This window comes from Varanus komodoensis, unplaced genomic scaffold (genome assembly GCF_004798865.1).
Source record: "Varanus komodoensis strain SLA01 unplaced genomic scaffold, ASM479886v1 scaffold44_3, whole genome shotgun sequence".
NCBI lineage: Eukaryota > Metazoa > Chordata > Lepidosauria > Squamata > Varanidae > Varanus > Varanus komodoensis.
Window position 1 is genome coordinate 1,674,219 of NW_025336010.1, and position 15,232 is coordinate 1,689,450.

General features: G+C 54.3%; 1 protein-coding gene across 1 annotated transcript; it reads right to left on the reverse strand.

Annotated features, from left to right (window-relative positions):
- Positions 1-294: 294 nt before the first annotated feature.
- UNC119B (unc-119 lipid binding chaperone B) lies at positions 295-14,339 on the reverse strand. The gene is made up of 5 exons (XM_044444210.1): positions 14,005-14,339; positions 13,612-13,725; positions 11,932-12,040; positions 11,234-11,406; positions 295-4,079 (listed from the first exon to the last, which is right to left on the reverse strand). The coding sequence occupies exons 1-5, from the start codon at positions 14,087-14,089 to the stop codon at positions 3,967-3,969; spliced, it is 594 nt and encodes a 197-aa protein (XP_044300145.1). The 5' UTR covers positions 14,090-14,339; the 3' UTR covers positions 295-3,966.
- Between the last annotated feature and the right edge of the window lie 893 nt (positions 14,340-15,232).

The following is a 15,232-nucleotide window of genomic DNA, read 5'->3' on the forward strand; positions in this document are numbered from 1 at the left end:
CGCGGGCTGGTGCGCGTGCACGCGCGCCCGCTCCCGCCGCCGCCGCCGCCGCCGCCGGCGGACAGGGCGCCTCTGCGGCCGAGCGAGCGGCGCCGGCGTGAAGCGCTACGCGAGCAAAGCCGCCAGGGCCGCTCGGAGGCCGCCCGCCTGCCTGCCCGCCTCCCCCCCTCGGGCCCCCGCGCCGGCCGGTCTGCCCTGGTGCTGCATTCGCGCCAGCACTGAGCGCGCACAGGCGGACTGCGAGCCCCCGCCCCGCCAAAGGATGACACGGACAAAGCAAAAAGGGCGCAGAAAGCGTTTTGGTTTTTGGTTTACTATTGCTTGTGACAAAATATCATTTTATACAAACAAGTCAGGTAATTTACTGTAGGCCTAGGAAAGACGAGATAACGGAGCATGGCGACAGTTCCACTGGGGAAATCACACGTTTCTGAGATTTCTGCCATCCTCTACAGGAAAAATACCTTGACAGAAAAAAATAAAACAGGCTTTTTTTGGAATTTACAAACCACTCCAAGGGTTACAGGTGCTGCCAAAGACAACCAGTGAACAGAAAAACTAGTAAGGAACAGTTTCAGTGTCCAGTCAGAGCCACGAAGCCATGGTGGGGGCCATCTTCGGCACACTGCTGTGACTAGTGCCCCCCACCCCCAGCTCCCCTCTGTGGGTAAACAGACCCTGTAACACCAGTGCTCTTGCTGCACCAGCTAGCTGGGACCAGGCCGCAGAAGCCGCACAGGGAAACACTGGAGGGAGCCCCCACATTCCTGCTGGTGCTCGGCTGCTCACGTGACAGCGCCTGCCTCCATTATGCCTCATCGTCACTTTCGACGGGGCACTTTTAGGACTTCAGCCCTTGCCCATGGGTGCCAGCCACCCATGCGGGGACACCAAATGCTTTGCACAAAAGGCAGCAAAGGCATCACCGAACTGCCAGGCAGCTGCCGCTCCACGCACACTGCCAAAAGCCCCGCTGAGGTTCCTTGCTGTCGAGTGTCGCACGTGTGAGTCCCTGGTCTTCCGCAAGGAAGCAAAGTGAGTGTCCTGATACAAGGGCACCACACGGGAAGGCTGCTTTGGGCTTGTTTTTTAAAAAAATTCTGTAATGGGCTGAGGAAGAAGCACACACGGAAGAAAACAGCTCTAAAACAGGCCAGCAAGACCGGCACCTCGGTCCGTACGCACTCAGCTGGCCTAGTGCACCAACTACCACAGCAAAGTCCCTGCTCACCCGCACAAGCTGGGCAGGGAGCCCACAGTGGGAGCATCCTCCTTGGATACATGATTTGAGGGGTTCTTAACTGCTTGAACAGCCGGCCCATTTATGCAGGTTATTAGCTTCAATGCCTTTAGGTGGGAAATATCCTGGCCTCTGCTTTCTGTTAACCCTTTGGTCAGTGTGGCAGAAACAGATCCCTGCTCCGTCTGCATGCAGAAGCAGCTGGTCGCAGAGTGAGGATGACAGAAAGAGAGCCCTTCAAGGGAGAACACACACTTCCATTTCAGCCCTACGAACCCCACAGCTATGACGAGAACCTGGACCAAAGGCAGCAAAACACACACAGTACAGATTAGCCTGCCAATGCCAATGCCAGGCCATCTTCTAATGGGGGGGCAGACAGCTCCTAGAGACACAAAGCAGTCCAGGAAGCACCAAACTCCACATTTGGTCAAGTTATCTAGAATGGCAGGATATTTGCCCTGTTCCTCTCCTTCAAGGTTCCTCCTTCATCAACGTTTGGTCCAGGAGGGCGGAAGCAACTTGCAACATTTAGCACGGGAGCACCTCCACTTTCCCTGCCTCCTCACTAGGACTGCAGGCCACAAAGGATGCATGCAGCATCGTTCTTCCTCGGGGCAGCTGGGGGAGGGAGATTTCAGCTCTCCAAGATGGAGGGTGAAGTCCAGAGGCTGCAGAAAGCAGGAAGTGGCTGGGAGTTCACTGAAAGAGCAGTAGCTGCTTTGGCTTAGATCACACCTGTTCCAAACGGGTCCAATATTAACTTGTAAGAAGACAGACAAGACAGTCACATGGAGAATCCTGAGGAACAAGATGGAGGACATTTAAAAGGCACCTGGTGTTTAAACACAGTGACTCAGGAACTCCTGCCACCTCTTGTGGAATGAGGAAGGCTTATGGCTGCTCTTATGTGGCCTTGGATTCATGGAGAAAAGCCCCCTTTTGGGGGAAGCGGCAGACGGAGTGCAGCAAAACGGGTGTCATTGTTGTCCAGATGACAGGACCCAGCGCAGGAGCTGGGAGTGGTGCATGGACACCACTCCCACAGCATGGGTGCTTTCTTTGGAAGGACAAGGGCAGCACGATCCGGATCTTAAAAGCATACATACAAGTTATCTTCTGCCCTTTTCATTTTTTATTATATTCCCACTATTTGAGGACAGCCAGATGACCCTACCTGACAGATAACAATCAGAGTACATCTGGTCCTGTGCTTCCTTTCTCTGCCCTCTCCTGCCCTCTATTCTGTAAGCACCCCCCACACACACACACACACTGATTTAGTTATTGTGGTGAAATGCACACCCTCTCCCCAAACGGGCGAGCCTCAAGCGGCTACACAGGCTCTCCAGTCTGTGCGCACGGAAGCCGGGCCGCGCACACAGCCGCAGCTGCAAGAACCAGCAGCTGACCAGAAGGCCGGTGCCCGACTTTTTCGCTGATGTAGGAAACAGCAGCTTGGCCCTGGAGCAAGGCAGGGACAAAATCGGGCTGACGAGCACTGCTTTCCGACATCCCGCCGCGGGCAGAAGCAACAGGACAAGGCCTCTGTCCCCCGCATGATGGAATACGCCTTCCACCCCTCCCATCAGCTGTCTGTGCCTACAAGCGGGTGTTGCAGTAGGAGTCCCTGCAGTGCAACGGCAAAAAGGAGGGGTGTTCGGCACTTCAGTGCATTTGAACTGAGCCGACCGCTGGGGGAAGCACCGGCAAAGCCCAGGGCCCCGAGCTGGCAGAAGCCCCTCTTCGCAGCTCCCACCTCAGCCAAGTGAGCACTGAGGGATACTGGGGCCCAGCTTTAGTAGTGGCATTTGCTGAAGCACCAGTGCCAGCGATACAGGCTGGGTGAGGCCACCATTCCGGAGTTGCTCCACTCTCAACATATGCAGAAGAAAACCCTGGAAAGATCTGCCCTGCCTCTTGGTATGCGCAACAGGCAAATCCCCGTTACTCAGCAACCTCAACCCACCACATTTTCAACATCCCCCAAAGAAAGCGCAAACACGTTGTAAGGAACGGAGCACAGCCGAGTCTGAGGCCCTGCGGCAGCTGCGGCACTGGTTTCAGCCTCCCTGCAACGCCTGTCATGGAAGGTCCTCTTCCCTTCACGAGATCATGCGTTGCTCCACAGGGCAATTCACTGAGACGCAGCATCCAAGACCGTGCCCCTCATCTCAAACCTCCCCACCTTTCTTCAGGTTAGCTGTGAGGGCACGGTCACGAGACCCAATCGCGGCAAGACCGAACTGTGGAGGCTGCCAACACGAGTCACCGGCTCCCCCAGCCTCTGGGGCAGCTGCTACCTACATTTCACGTGGAAGAGGCAACGGCCTTGCGCTGCAGAACCCTGCTCACCGGTCCCTGGAGGACAGCGGAAGAGTGAGGGAAGGAAAAGACCACACAAGGGAGATGGGCCGAGGCTGCCAAACTACGAGAACTGCTACATCAGTAAATGTCTAATAGACTAGCGACCTGTTAACTGACCAGGGTACCAATGAACACCGAGTGGAGACCGAGGAAGGAACCATGCCGGAAAGGGCAGAATTGCAAGGAGAGCCCCTTTACTGTCATGCGAGTCGCCACCTCAGTCTCTGCCATGCTGTTTCTTGGGTTCTGCAGGAGGTTCCACAAGAGGCCTTTGAACGCGAAGCATCCGTTCTGCTCTCCTTCTTGCTACTAGGGACAACCAGCTGCAGGGCCACGTCCAATGGGTGCAGCACAGGGGGCTACTGCCCCCCATTGTAGGCGTAGTCAGCCTTATTGTGCATGATCAGCCTGTTGTCAACGAAGTAGAAACTGTCGGAGCGGGTCTCGTAGGGGTGCTCGACCATCAGGCGGACTGTGGGGCAGAGGAGAGGAAGGGGACAGTTTCAGCAGTGCAGCAGTTCACACCGGGAAGGATCGTGGCCCGTGCCCGGCTTGCTCAGCCCCGAGAAGGCAGCCAAGCCCCTTCCTCAAGAAACCACCCTCCCCTACTTGCCTCAGCTGCCCAGGCCAGCCTCCAGCGGGGGGCATCCCACGAAACACCCACGCAATCAGGCACCTGGGGCCACCCGCAGCACCACCTCCACGTGGAGCGGCGGTGCAGCTGCCTGAGCAACCTTGGAAAGGAGGGCTGGTGCTGCCTCCAAAGCACCCTATTTCTGTTCTGAGCCAGAAGCAGCAGGCCCAAGTCGGCGCCCACATCCTCCTGGGACCGCCTCGCTTTCTGTCACGATCAGAAGCAGCTCCAACCCTGCCTCAGCCACAGAGCTGCAGCTCCAGCACTCTTCCTCCGCTCCACGGTGCCAGGCTAGCTTTCCCCTCTCTGGTAAAGAAAGTGACTCTGAGCAGCAGCCTAGAAGAGTCCCAGTGAGTTCCAAGAGTAGAGGTGCACTAACAGACAAGCAACCTCCCCAGTTAACTCGGTCAGCCAGTTGCATCCCTCTCCAGAGACAATGCACTTTCTCTTAAGAGGCCAAATCCAATGCGGCCGAGGCACACACTCGTCGGTCTGCATCAAAGGGAAGACTGCCACGAGCAAGCTTGCTGCCGACCTGGGTTTTCCCACCGTTGCTACAGCTGGCCAGTGCTGCTTTGACATGGACATTCCACAAAACCTTGACCGCTCGAAGGGAAAGCCCCACTGGTACTTCCATAGCAAGTGCAAGCCAAAGCTTGCGAAGAGCCACTGGCCTTGCCCCGAGGCCGAGGAGGAGCTGGCTCTACAAAACGAAGGCCACCGGTCTGCCCTTCCTCGCAGGTCATGAGGTACTGCCAGTGACTACTGGAGGGGTCACCAGGTTCGACTGCTGGGGAAGACAACCGCTCACCTGCGAGTTACTTCCAGTGCACTGGGAACATGCGCAGCGGGAGTCACTGCACACATGTTCAACTCCCGGGCTTTCCATGGGTGCCTGAGTGGCTGCTACAGGAGCAGAACGCTTGGCCAGGTGGCCTTTGGTCTGCCCTGGGTGGCTTTTCTTAGCTGCAGCACAAGCAGCCTTCAAGGTGAGCGTCTTTCCCCGCGAGGCGACAAGCATGAAATTTAGTTCAAGCTTCCTCACCACATTCTTCAGCCAGCAAGGCTTCTAGTTGGTTATGCAAGGCCAGTAAAATAATAATAAACACAATAAAGACAACAGAGAACCTCTGCCGTTCTGAGACCGCCAATTCAAAGAAGTGGCAGGGATGACTTATGCTCCCAGGGTAGCGAGAGAACCCCTCCCTTGCGTTGCCAGAGCACTTCAGACTGTCCACACCACCTCCCACAGCACACGCACGCACGCGTGCACACTTCAGCCTGCACCCATGCACGCGTACATGTATCTGTCATCACCTTTCTGACAACTGTATTCCGGCCTACAGCATCTTTGTTAGCCACTTCGGCACAGGATTCTCGTCAACCAAGATATGGCTGGTAGGGAAACAAAACAGGGAGAGACCAGACTGGCTGCTTGCCTGTGAAGGGGTGCTTGGAGTGGCCACCTGGCCACCTGTGCCTTTGCCATCAGGCCTTGTCGCCTGCGCAGAGCCTTTCTTCAGGGAGCTTCTGCCGCTGGAAAACTCCTGGCAGGAACCTTCCCCACATGACAGCTGCAGTACTTCTCTCCGCGGTGCATTTCCAAAGACACAGGTAGGATCTAGTCACAGCTGAGTCACCCGTCTCTCTTCTGAATGGTCTCTGTGCCTCATGTCTTTGGACAATTAGCAAGCCGGCTCCCGGTGGCGGAAAGGGGTACTCGCGGAACCAAGCCCCGCTCCTCCGAAGGAGCAGCTCCAGCACAGCCATGCCACTGGTGGCGTTTGAGCAGTGCTGCCCGCGTCCGGCAGACGCCCACCCTGGGGAGGCCCACCCACATGGAAAGCAGTCGAGGGGGGTGGAGTGTGACACGTAATGGACCCAAAGCTCCGGGCTGGCCGACTGGATGGGGCGCTGGTCTGAGCAAGCCAGCACGCCAGTCCCTGAGAACGCAGAGCCTTCCGTGCCTGCCCCAGCACAACTTGCGGACCGGCCTACTTGGAGACCTACAGAAGGCAAGTGCCTGCCTGAAGCCATGGGCATGCAAAGTGAATTGCAGCAACATGGGTGGGGAAGAAGAGACGGGTGGTAATGTATTCTCTCAGTTAATCTGAACACTTGAAGCGACTTTGGCAGGAAAGAAGAATCAGATCAAAGCACCACCTTGCCCTTGTGAGAAACCGGGTACCGAAGGGCCACCCAAAGTGCACACAAGTCACTCGCGGGGCACGGAGACAAGACAACTGCCAGAGGAAGCACCTGGAAAGCTGCCTATAGCTGGCCGCTCAAACTGCGTTGCTATTAAGGCACGGAGAACGACCAGGGGCTGGGCTGCTGCAGCAGCGCGCCCGAGTCCCCTGAGCGTCTGTCGCGGGAAGGGCCGGCAGGGAGGAAGGTCTCATGCTGCGGCCACTGCCAAGTAAGGGGGAAGGGGAGTGGGCTTGGGTTCTCACGTGAAGATAGAAAGAAGGCAGAGAAGCACCTGCTTCAATCTGGACATGAGACAAGATCGAATCCAAAGAGTTGCAAACGATGAGAAGCGCTTCCATTCCCTTTCACAGGACAGTCTAGTAGCCAGTTTCTGTTCCCAACCACCAGAGGGGGAAGGCATTCCCAGAAGGATCCCAGCCACCCTGGCTGCAAAACTTGGGGCAACCTGCACCCAGTGGCAGTATGAAGAGATGGACTGATGGAACTCCCCACCCTAAGGAGAGGCAGGCCAGGGTGCCAGGGCGCATCGCCATGTGCGGGAAGTCTGTCCTGGGCAGCTCGGCTGCCCATCCCTGTGATGTGGACTGCAGTCAAAGAAGTATCCAAGGCTGAACACCAGGTGCATATCCTCACTGCCCACTGAGCCAATGAAACAGACTGTTCTGATCCACTACCTTGGCTAAGTAAAACACTACCAAGATGTCATATGTGACTATTTGCTATAAAAGTGCGCTCCCTGTTTTTCCTACTGCCAGCAATCTGAGGAAATTTATATGATTCTAGGACTCAAAACGGTTCTAGGTGCCCTGGAAGTTGCTCCCCACCTGCTGAGGGAAGGAAGCATCAGTAGTACAGATTGCAGCTGGATAATGTGTGGTGAAAGGCACTCCCTGCTGGGGACCGAGAATCAACACCCACCTGTTGAGGCTCAGTTTAACGGGCCCTGAAATACAAAGAATGGCGTCTCTGGAGTTGCTGAAAACCTGAAGTGCTGACGAGATCTCGTACGAAGCCTGGGGATGAGACAGCCGGTCGCCGTCGCCAGAAGCCCCAAGCGCTGTTGGCACTGAACAGCAGCGAGCACTGCTCTGCATTTTAGCTCCATGGCGAGCGTGATCAGCACAAAAGCCTCGGTGAGGCAGACGAGCCCTTCCTCTGGCGGACTCGGGGGCACTCCAACGTACTGGGAACACGGGAAGGGCGAGCAGATCTGTCCGTATGTGCACATGGACCCAGGCTGCGCAACAGCACGCGGGTTGGTGAAACTGAGTGAGGCCAGTTCAGGCTGTTGCAGCAGTGTGCAAGCACTGATCCAAATGTGGGCAGACTTGAGCCCCCTGCAGAGGAAGGTGGGCACAAACCCCCTCCATGCACCTGGTGAACACGTGGGGAGCAGCTGCCAACCAAATGGAGGGACCGAAAGTTGACAGGCGCTACCAGCAACCCTAAGATGGCAACAGTGCTGATGTGACTCCTCCACTGCAATATGACAACAGTCAGCTTTCAAATCTATGGAGGCAAATGCAGGAGTTCTTGTAAAGATGCAGGATTTCTGTTAATGCGGCCATGCCTATTTTTTGTGAGGAATGAGAGTCCCAAAGGAGATTGGCCCAAGTCCTCCATCCTTTTGAGGCACCATGAAATCACCCCGAGTTTGGCGAAACGAGGCCAACATTGTTGCTCCCTCTGTAGGGAGCAAATCCACTTCCAAATTCACCATGTGCAATGTCTGGTCATGTGGATCACTCCTAAAAGAGGAAGGACATCAGACTTGACCCTGTAGCTGCACTGGATGATGCTGAGGACATTATGGGTGTGGCAGAGCCCCAGTCAGGGAAAAGGGAAAGACAAGCTCCAAAGATGGGATTACTGGAAGGATGACCCAGAAGCAGGCAAAGGAGCCAACTGCTGGTGCTGGGCTTCTTCCAGCTGAAGCAGTACTGAGAACTGCGTCATGCTGTTTCTGTGTTGAAGGAGCCTGTTGGTGGCTAGCTGGACACAAGCTAGCAAGACAGTGGGGTGACAAGACCGTGTATGCTGCTTATGCAGAAGCTGCAAGGGATTCAAATCCATCTTCCTAGCCATTATCTTGGCCTTTTGAACTCCACTAGTTCCTTCTGTTAAACAGCCACAAAGGGACCATTTTGTCCCAAAAGGAAATGCTGCCAACACACCACCACTGCCTGATTAGAAACATGGCGCCCGAGCTCATTTGAAGATGGAGATGCAGAATCCCATCAATGACCTTCCTTATCCGCTGCTGCCAAAGGTGCCCTGAGTGACTTCCCTTGTGAAGACTCTCTGATAAAACTGGGTCAAGGGAGTTAAGAAAGGAAGCCCGCATCTTCTTTCTAGACTCTGCATATGTTCTCTGACCATTTTGCATGGATGATGGAGCTTCTCATGAGTGTTGCTTTATTTGTAACAGAACGAGCAAAAGGGGGTGAACAATCAGAACTGACAATCTCCTGAGAGTAAATGTCGGGAAGGGATCCAAGCACTGGAGGGGCATCCGGGAGATCTGGCTCCTCGGCCCCATGTGGCCACAAAGCTCCCTGAATGACCTTGGGCCAGTCAATGATTCTCAGCCTCACAGGTTTGTTGTGCAAATAAGACTGAGAGGAGGAAGGACAGGTAAGCTGCACTGAGTCCCTTAAAGGAAAACAGGAAGGATATAAGTATCATAAATAAAGAATCATACCAAAGACTAGGTTCTAAGCTCTTTCTGTTGCCTGCTGAATTCTGAGGCGTAGAAAGTGGGATACCCACAGTGCTTGGTCTGACAGATGACCAAAGTCTTCAGAGAGGGACACCTAGAGCTGTTCCTGATCAGCCCAGCAGAGGAAAGCGGCGGCTCCAAGGCATCCTCTTCAGCTCCAGAGAACAGGGAGGCAGCCTGTCTACTGCTCCTGCCCACGGGCCTGTGAGGCCAGAGAGGAGAGCCTAGAAGGGAGAGGCGCTCCAAGCACCGACCCTTGCCGCCACCCATGCAGCAGGGGCTAGAATCGCTGTGGCAGCTGCAGCCCTGGGTGAGGTGGTAGAAGAGGAAGGCTGGGCGGGCTCTGAGGAGACTCGCTGGGAGCTCCGAGGCCCTCGCTGTGCCAGCGCCAAGGGGAAGCTAAGCTGTTATCAGAGCTGTAGCAACAGCCTTGCTCCTATGCAAGTTTCCAGCCGACACAGTAGCAGTGATGGCTAGCTGGAACAGACCAATGAAGACGTCTGTCTCACTCCGACACTGTTCTCCCAGGAACAGTCCCCGTGCAGAGATGGTCTGTTTGCCACGCTGATCTGATGGGGCGCAGGAATGGGAGGTGCTGAAGTAGTAAGGGAACCTGGCTGAGGCCACACAGTGGAGCAGCATCGCGTGCCTCGCCCTCTGGCACAGACTCTGCAGAAACCTCCGTCAACGGGCCCAGGCGTGAGGGCGTTGAGCTGGAGAGGCACAGCCCTGGGCACACTTCTCGTGCTTCTGTGCCTTCTCCAGTGTTTTGGCCTTTCTACTCCGCTTCCTTGCCGCAGAAATTGTCAGTGGCCGTCCAGGCGCAGGCAGACAGCGCAGCCCCAGCTAGAGCCTCCAGGGGCAATGCCAGCCCAATGGAAGGCCCAGGCAAGGGAGCGGCAGAGGAGGCAGGAGGGTGGGTGCGACGGGCTGCTGAGAGCCACAGCTTTGGGGCCTCCTCCACTAGTCTGCCTGCAGGCAGTCTGCCCTAATTCTGCAGGCTGGCTCAGCAAACACCCGGCACTTTGGGCAGGCAGCAATGACTTGTCTTGCCTCAGCCAGAAAATGCGAGAAGTCTGCCTGCTGGCAGGAGCTGCTCCCACACGGTACAGTTCGTGAAATGGCACCTTAAATGGCAACAAAAAGGATCGGACAATCTCCCAAATACAGGAACCAAATCTAAACCAGCAAAATAACCTGGAAATAACTGAGCAAGTCTTAGCTCCAAGAAAAATAATGCATCAAAAGACAGAAAGAACTCCCATGAGGCAGCCAAAATGGTGAACAAAAAGGAACTGAAAGAATGGGAAGGTTTCCACCAAAAAACCCCTCAGTTACAGAAGCTTCCCAAAACTACATTTTGGGCAGACGCACAGCTGCTGTGCGTGATACAGAGACCACAAAGAAGAACTTTTCTGGATGTTTTTCAAAGACTGTTCGAACCCTCAAACATTTGAATGAGTTTGCCTACATTTACTGATACGAGCCATTTATGTCTCCAGGAAAGCTCAGTTGTACTTTGCGCCAGTCTGGACACAAACCCAAGCACTGGAGATGAGTGGCTCCTTACAAGCATGGAATATCTACAGTGTCAGGCATTCTGGTCATTTATTTATTGGGACTCATTCTAGCAGCTTCCCTTATGTAATTATTTGTTTAAGTTTTAGATACAGCAAGTTATGTCTTCCTTTTATCTGCAAAGTAACTGAACCCTACAGACAGTGAACGGATAATGAATGGAAAAAATATCTCAGAGACCACAGACAACCTGCTGATTTTAACACCATAAATATGCAACAGAACCAGAAAATCAACCAGTCCTATGACCTTAACCAGATTAAAATCCCCACAGGAAAAATTGAAATCAAAATTGAATTCAAAATCCTGTAAGGTTACCAACCACAAAAACTGGAGACAGCACTTCCCCACTTCCAGTGATATGCTGGTGATGACTGAATGCTCATGACGGGCTTACGACACTCCCGGCCCCTGATGGAGGGCCGGACTCCATGGGCCTTGGCCTGGGCCATCCCCAGCCTCCACAGCACGAGAACATACTTACTGAGGTCCTCGGACAGCTGGGGGAACTCATAGATGTGCTCACAGGTGTTCCTGCTGCTGGGGATGCAGAAGCCAAAATCAAAATCAAAGTTCTTGAGAAGGCGGTCTCTGAAGTAGTGCCTCTCAATCATACGGAAGTTCGAAACAGGCTTGTCTCCCACCGTGAACTCCACGCTGTAACCAGCAGGCAGAGGAACACCCAGTTAGGCAGTCAGATCAGAAGCTGGCTACACAAAACAATGCAGGCAGGTGACCCGGGAGGTGTGGCGACGCAGCCCTAGGTGCAACACCTGTGCTGGACACGGGAACAGCCATAGTTCCGGAATCCTGCAGGAGCACGAACAGCTGCATACCGGCACGGCCCAGCTTCCAGCTTCCATTCTGATGAAAGCAGTAAGTTCAAAGGGCCAATTCTTATAATTATCGAGATGAGAATTCCCACATTATTTTCCTTCTCCTCACCCAAACAGCAGCATAATTTTGCAAAAGAATAAAAGTGGCAGACGTATTGCAGGTAAGAGGAGGCAGGTATATCTACCTGTAAAGGCACAGCAGACATCTGGCTCCGGCCACAGCTCACATCGCCACCTTCTCTAATATATTATTTTGGGCTGCTGAACCTTCCCCAGACCAGCTCAGAATCCCCCGCCTACAGTCACTTGGCTGGTCGTGACCACCATCCCACCAGCGGCTACTCACGTCGCACCAACTGTCCGGAGGCGCAGAAAGGCAGGTGTGAACTGGTAGCGGACAAAGCGCCCTGCACTGGTGTCCACCTCCCCAATGTCACCATCCTCCTCCTCTTGCTCTGAAAGAAATGACAGTGAACAATCGGGAGATTGTGGCCTAGTTTGTACGTAATGACAGCCCAAGGGTTCATCCATGATTTGCTTGATAGGTGGCAATGGAAAATGCAATGGAAAATTCCTCCCTCCTTCCATCCCAAAGGCCTTTGTGACAGCAAAGTACTGGCCACATTTTTTTTACCACTCATCTGCCACCTCCATAGCCTGGCAAAACCACCCATTCACAAGCCACAGTTCTGGGTCAGCATGTAATGACAGCTCATAATCAAAACAACCAAGAGTTTCAATCTAACAAAAATCCATGGTTTCTCTCCCTGGGATACTCATGGTTATCTCAGTTTGTGTGTAACAGCAATGCACATGCAATCCACATTCTGTGTTGTGGTTACGTGTGAGCTAAGTCTGCATATGCACAACTGTGACTTCTCTCCAGCCTACTGGCACTCCACCTTTCCTACTCACAAGCACAGCTTCAGTATAGCCAGATTTAGCTTAACTGGAGCAAACTACAAGGCAGGTACAGGAATAGTTTGTTTGCTTTTCTTTTGGTACAAACTGTGCAGGGAAAACAATGTCATTTTAAAAGCAGAGACAACTCCAACACAAGGCAGAGGTGACAGATCCTTTCACTGAGAAGCCCTTAAGGGCACCAAGAAAGATAGATCTGAGTTACAAAGCGCAATGCAATATACCAAGATGTTCTGTTCATGTGTTGAGCAGGATCTAGGCAAAAGAAGGAGATGCATCAGGAAAATAAACATATACAACCCTCCACTGCCAACTGCTTGGAGTCAGAAGGAATACACATACATAAAGCAAATCAGGAAAGTACAATGGTCATAACAAAAAGGTGTTTGAATTGATATAAGGTATGGAAAGATGAGAACAGGCAACATTTGCAGAACACTGATAGCAGATTAAAACTGCAACCTGAGGAGCTCCCTGAAAAACTATGAAAGAAATGAGGATGACCCCTAACCCTGAAAAATGCAAGAGCTGAAGCACACATGCTTCTCAAGAGTGTTTTAGGAACCTAAGACTAAACACTGGAATACCTAATATGCTGATCCATGGCAATTCATCTCTGGCATTACATGAGATCCCAGAATTCCTTATCAGGGCAGCATAGAAAGGATTGGTCTATAGCAGGCAGGGAGAGACTAGCCCTCAAAAACGAAAGGTCAACTTCTGCATTTGTAATATATTGTATAAAAGAACTTATTTAAGTTTTTTTAATTTCCATTCAGCACTGAAAATTTGGGGCTTACCTCCTTTAAAATATAGGGCAGCAGAGGATTGGATTTTGGGAAGCCAGAGAAATGTAAAGGCAACTACTATACAGAAAAAGGAGAAATAGTGGAAATAGTTCCACTCTGGTCTCTCTTCAGATTTTCAGAAGAAACTAGCTATGTATTTGTTGATATAATCAGATTTTAGGTTAGGAAGAAACTATCCAACTGTGCCATTGGAAGCACAGCATGGTGCCAGGAGTTTCTAGACACAAGTTTGATCCTAGGTCTTCTGGAAAACACCTCCCCCCCCCCCCCCCCCACTTACTTCAAGGCTAATTTACCTAAAGCTGAAGGTTTGGCAATTTCAAACAGAACTGTCCCAGTCTCTAGATCCCGAATCTTGAATTTGGTGAAATCAATATTATAGATGTTGTCCTCAGGTCGGCACAGATAATCTAGGAAAGAGAGAGAGAGAGAAATGTAGAACTAGTATTGAGAAGCTCTGCAAGAAAAGTTAGCATTCAGGAGACAATGCAGAAGATGTGAGCTGAAAGGATCTCCAGTTTGAGGGGTGGGAAGAGCTCTTTCTGCCTACCTGAGGAGTCACTATGGGGCTAGATGAAGTGAGGATCTGCCTTGGCATAAAGCAACTATTCGACATACCAACCACATTTTGCAAAACTGAGAAAACAGCAGAGATTGCTGCTATCCAATACAGAGAAGAGGTCTGCTACCCTGAGTAAATAAGCCATCAGCCCTTGCATAGGCTCTCCGAAGGAAAAGTCTCTCCAAGCGTGCAGGGATGCTCCTGGGGTGCATGAGATGCACTGCTGCCCAACCTGGTGCCCTCCAGCCGCGCCGGTCACAAGCTCCCGGTGCAAGTGACCCGGGAAGGCGGCCCAAAAAGGCCCCCGCAATCAAGGGCGCCCAACGCGCAGAGCACGCCGAAGCTGCGATGCTTCAGGCCCCGGGTCTTGGCTGCGCCAGGTCAGTCCGGGCACGGACGGGATGCCCACAGAATAAGGGAGGCCCGCCCCGGGCGGGGCCGACAACACCGACACGCGGGATCTCCGCTCCACGGGTGGGAGCCTCGGGCCAGCTTAAAGAGGAAGCCCCCGCCCGGGCGGCGCGTCAGCTCGACGGGGCACACGTGGGCCGGGCGGCCGGCGGGCGCGGACGGGGCCGCCTCCGGCGCGAAAGCGGCGCGCTGAGCCGGGGCGCGCCCAAGATGCGCTGGACGGGGCGGCCAGGCCTCCACTCACTCTCCGTGACGCGGCTGAGCCCCAGGACGTGCTCGGGCCGCACCGCCTCCAGCGCCAGCAGCTCGGCCTCCGTCCGGGGCTGAACGGCCCGCAGCGGAGCCACGACCGCAGGCGACGCGTCGCCGGAGCCCCTCCGCCCGCGCAAGCGGCTCAGCGCTCCGCCCGCCCCCGCGGGCGCCACCCTCGGCTTCGAGCCGCTCATCGCCGCGCCAAGACGGGCCGGGCCGGGCCGCGCCGCCTCCGCCAAGATGGCCGCCGCCCGCCGCCGCCGGTAGCTATGGGAGCGAGCGAGCGAGCGAGGGGCGGGTCCCAAGCTGCCGCCATGACGGGCTTCCAGGGGCGGGACACGTTGCCGGGCAACTGCGCCCAACGCCGCGCACGCGTCCAGCGCGCTCGGCCGGTGGTGGGAAGCTAAGCAAGTTCGGCCTTGGACCTGCTTCTGGAAGGGAGTCCCGGAAGCGGTTGTCACCGTGCAGCAGGCGAGCGAAGAGCGGGGCGGGCAGGTGTACGGTCTTGCCAAACGCCGGAGGCCCCTTCCAAACATGCTGGATTGCCCTCTCTCCCCGGGGGCCGAGCGTCCCCCGGGAAGGGTGCAGAGAAGATGGCCCCAAGGGCTGTCCGGCTGGGTAAGATGGCCATGGCAGGGGAACCCCTTCTCTGATATATATTCCGCCTTTTCCTTTCAAAGAACTCGCAGCAT

What these genes read in the sequence shown, in the direction of transcription:
- UNC119B (XM_044444210.1), bottom strand. Translation starts at nt 14,089, where the DNA reads ATGCACCCCAGGAGCATCCCTGCACGCTTGGAGAGACTTTTCCTTCGG. An exon ending in TGATGGCTTATTTACTCAGG is followed by an intron (nt 13,726 to 14,004) that starts GTAGCAGACCTC and finishes TCTCTTTCCTAG; the next exon opens with ATTATCTGTGCCGACCTGAG. An exon ending in CCAGCTGTCCGAGGACCTCA is followed by an intron (nt 4,080 to 11,233) that starts GTAAGTATGTTC and finishes TCTGCCCCACAG; the next exon opens with TCCGCCTGATGGTCGAGCAC.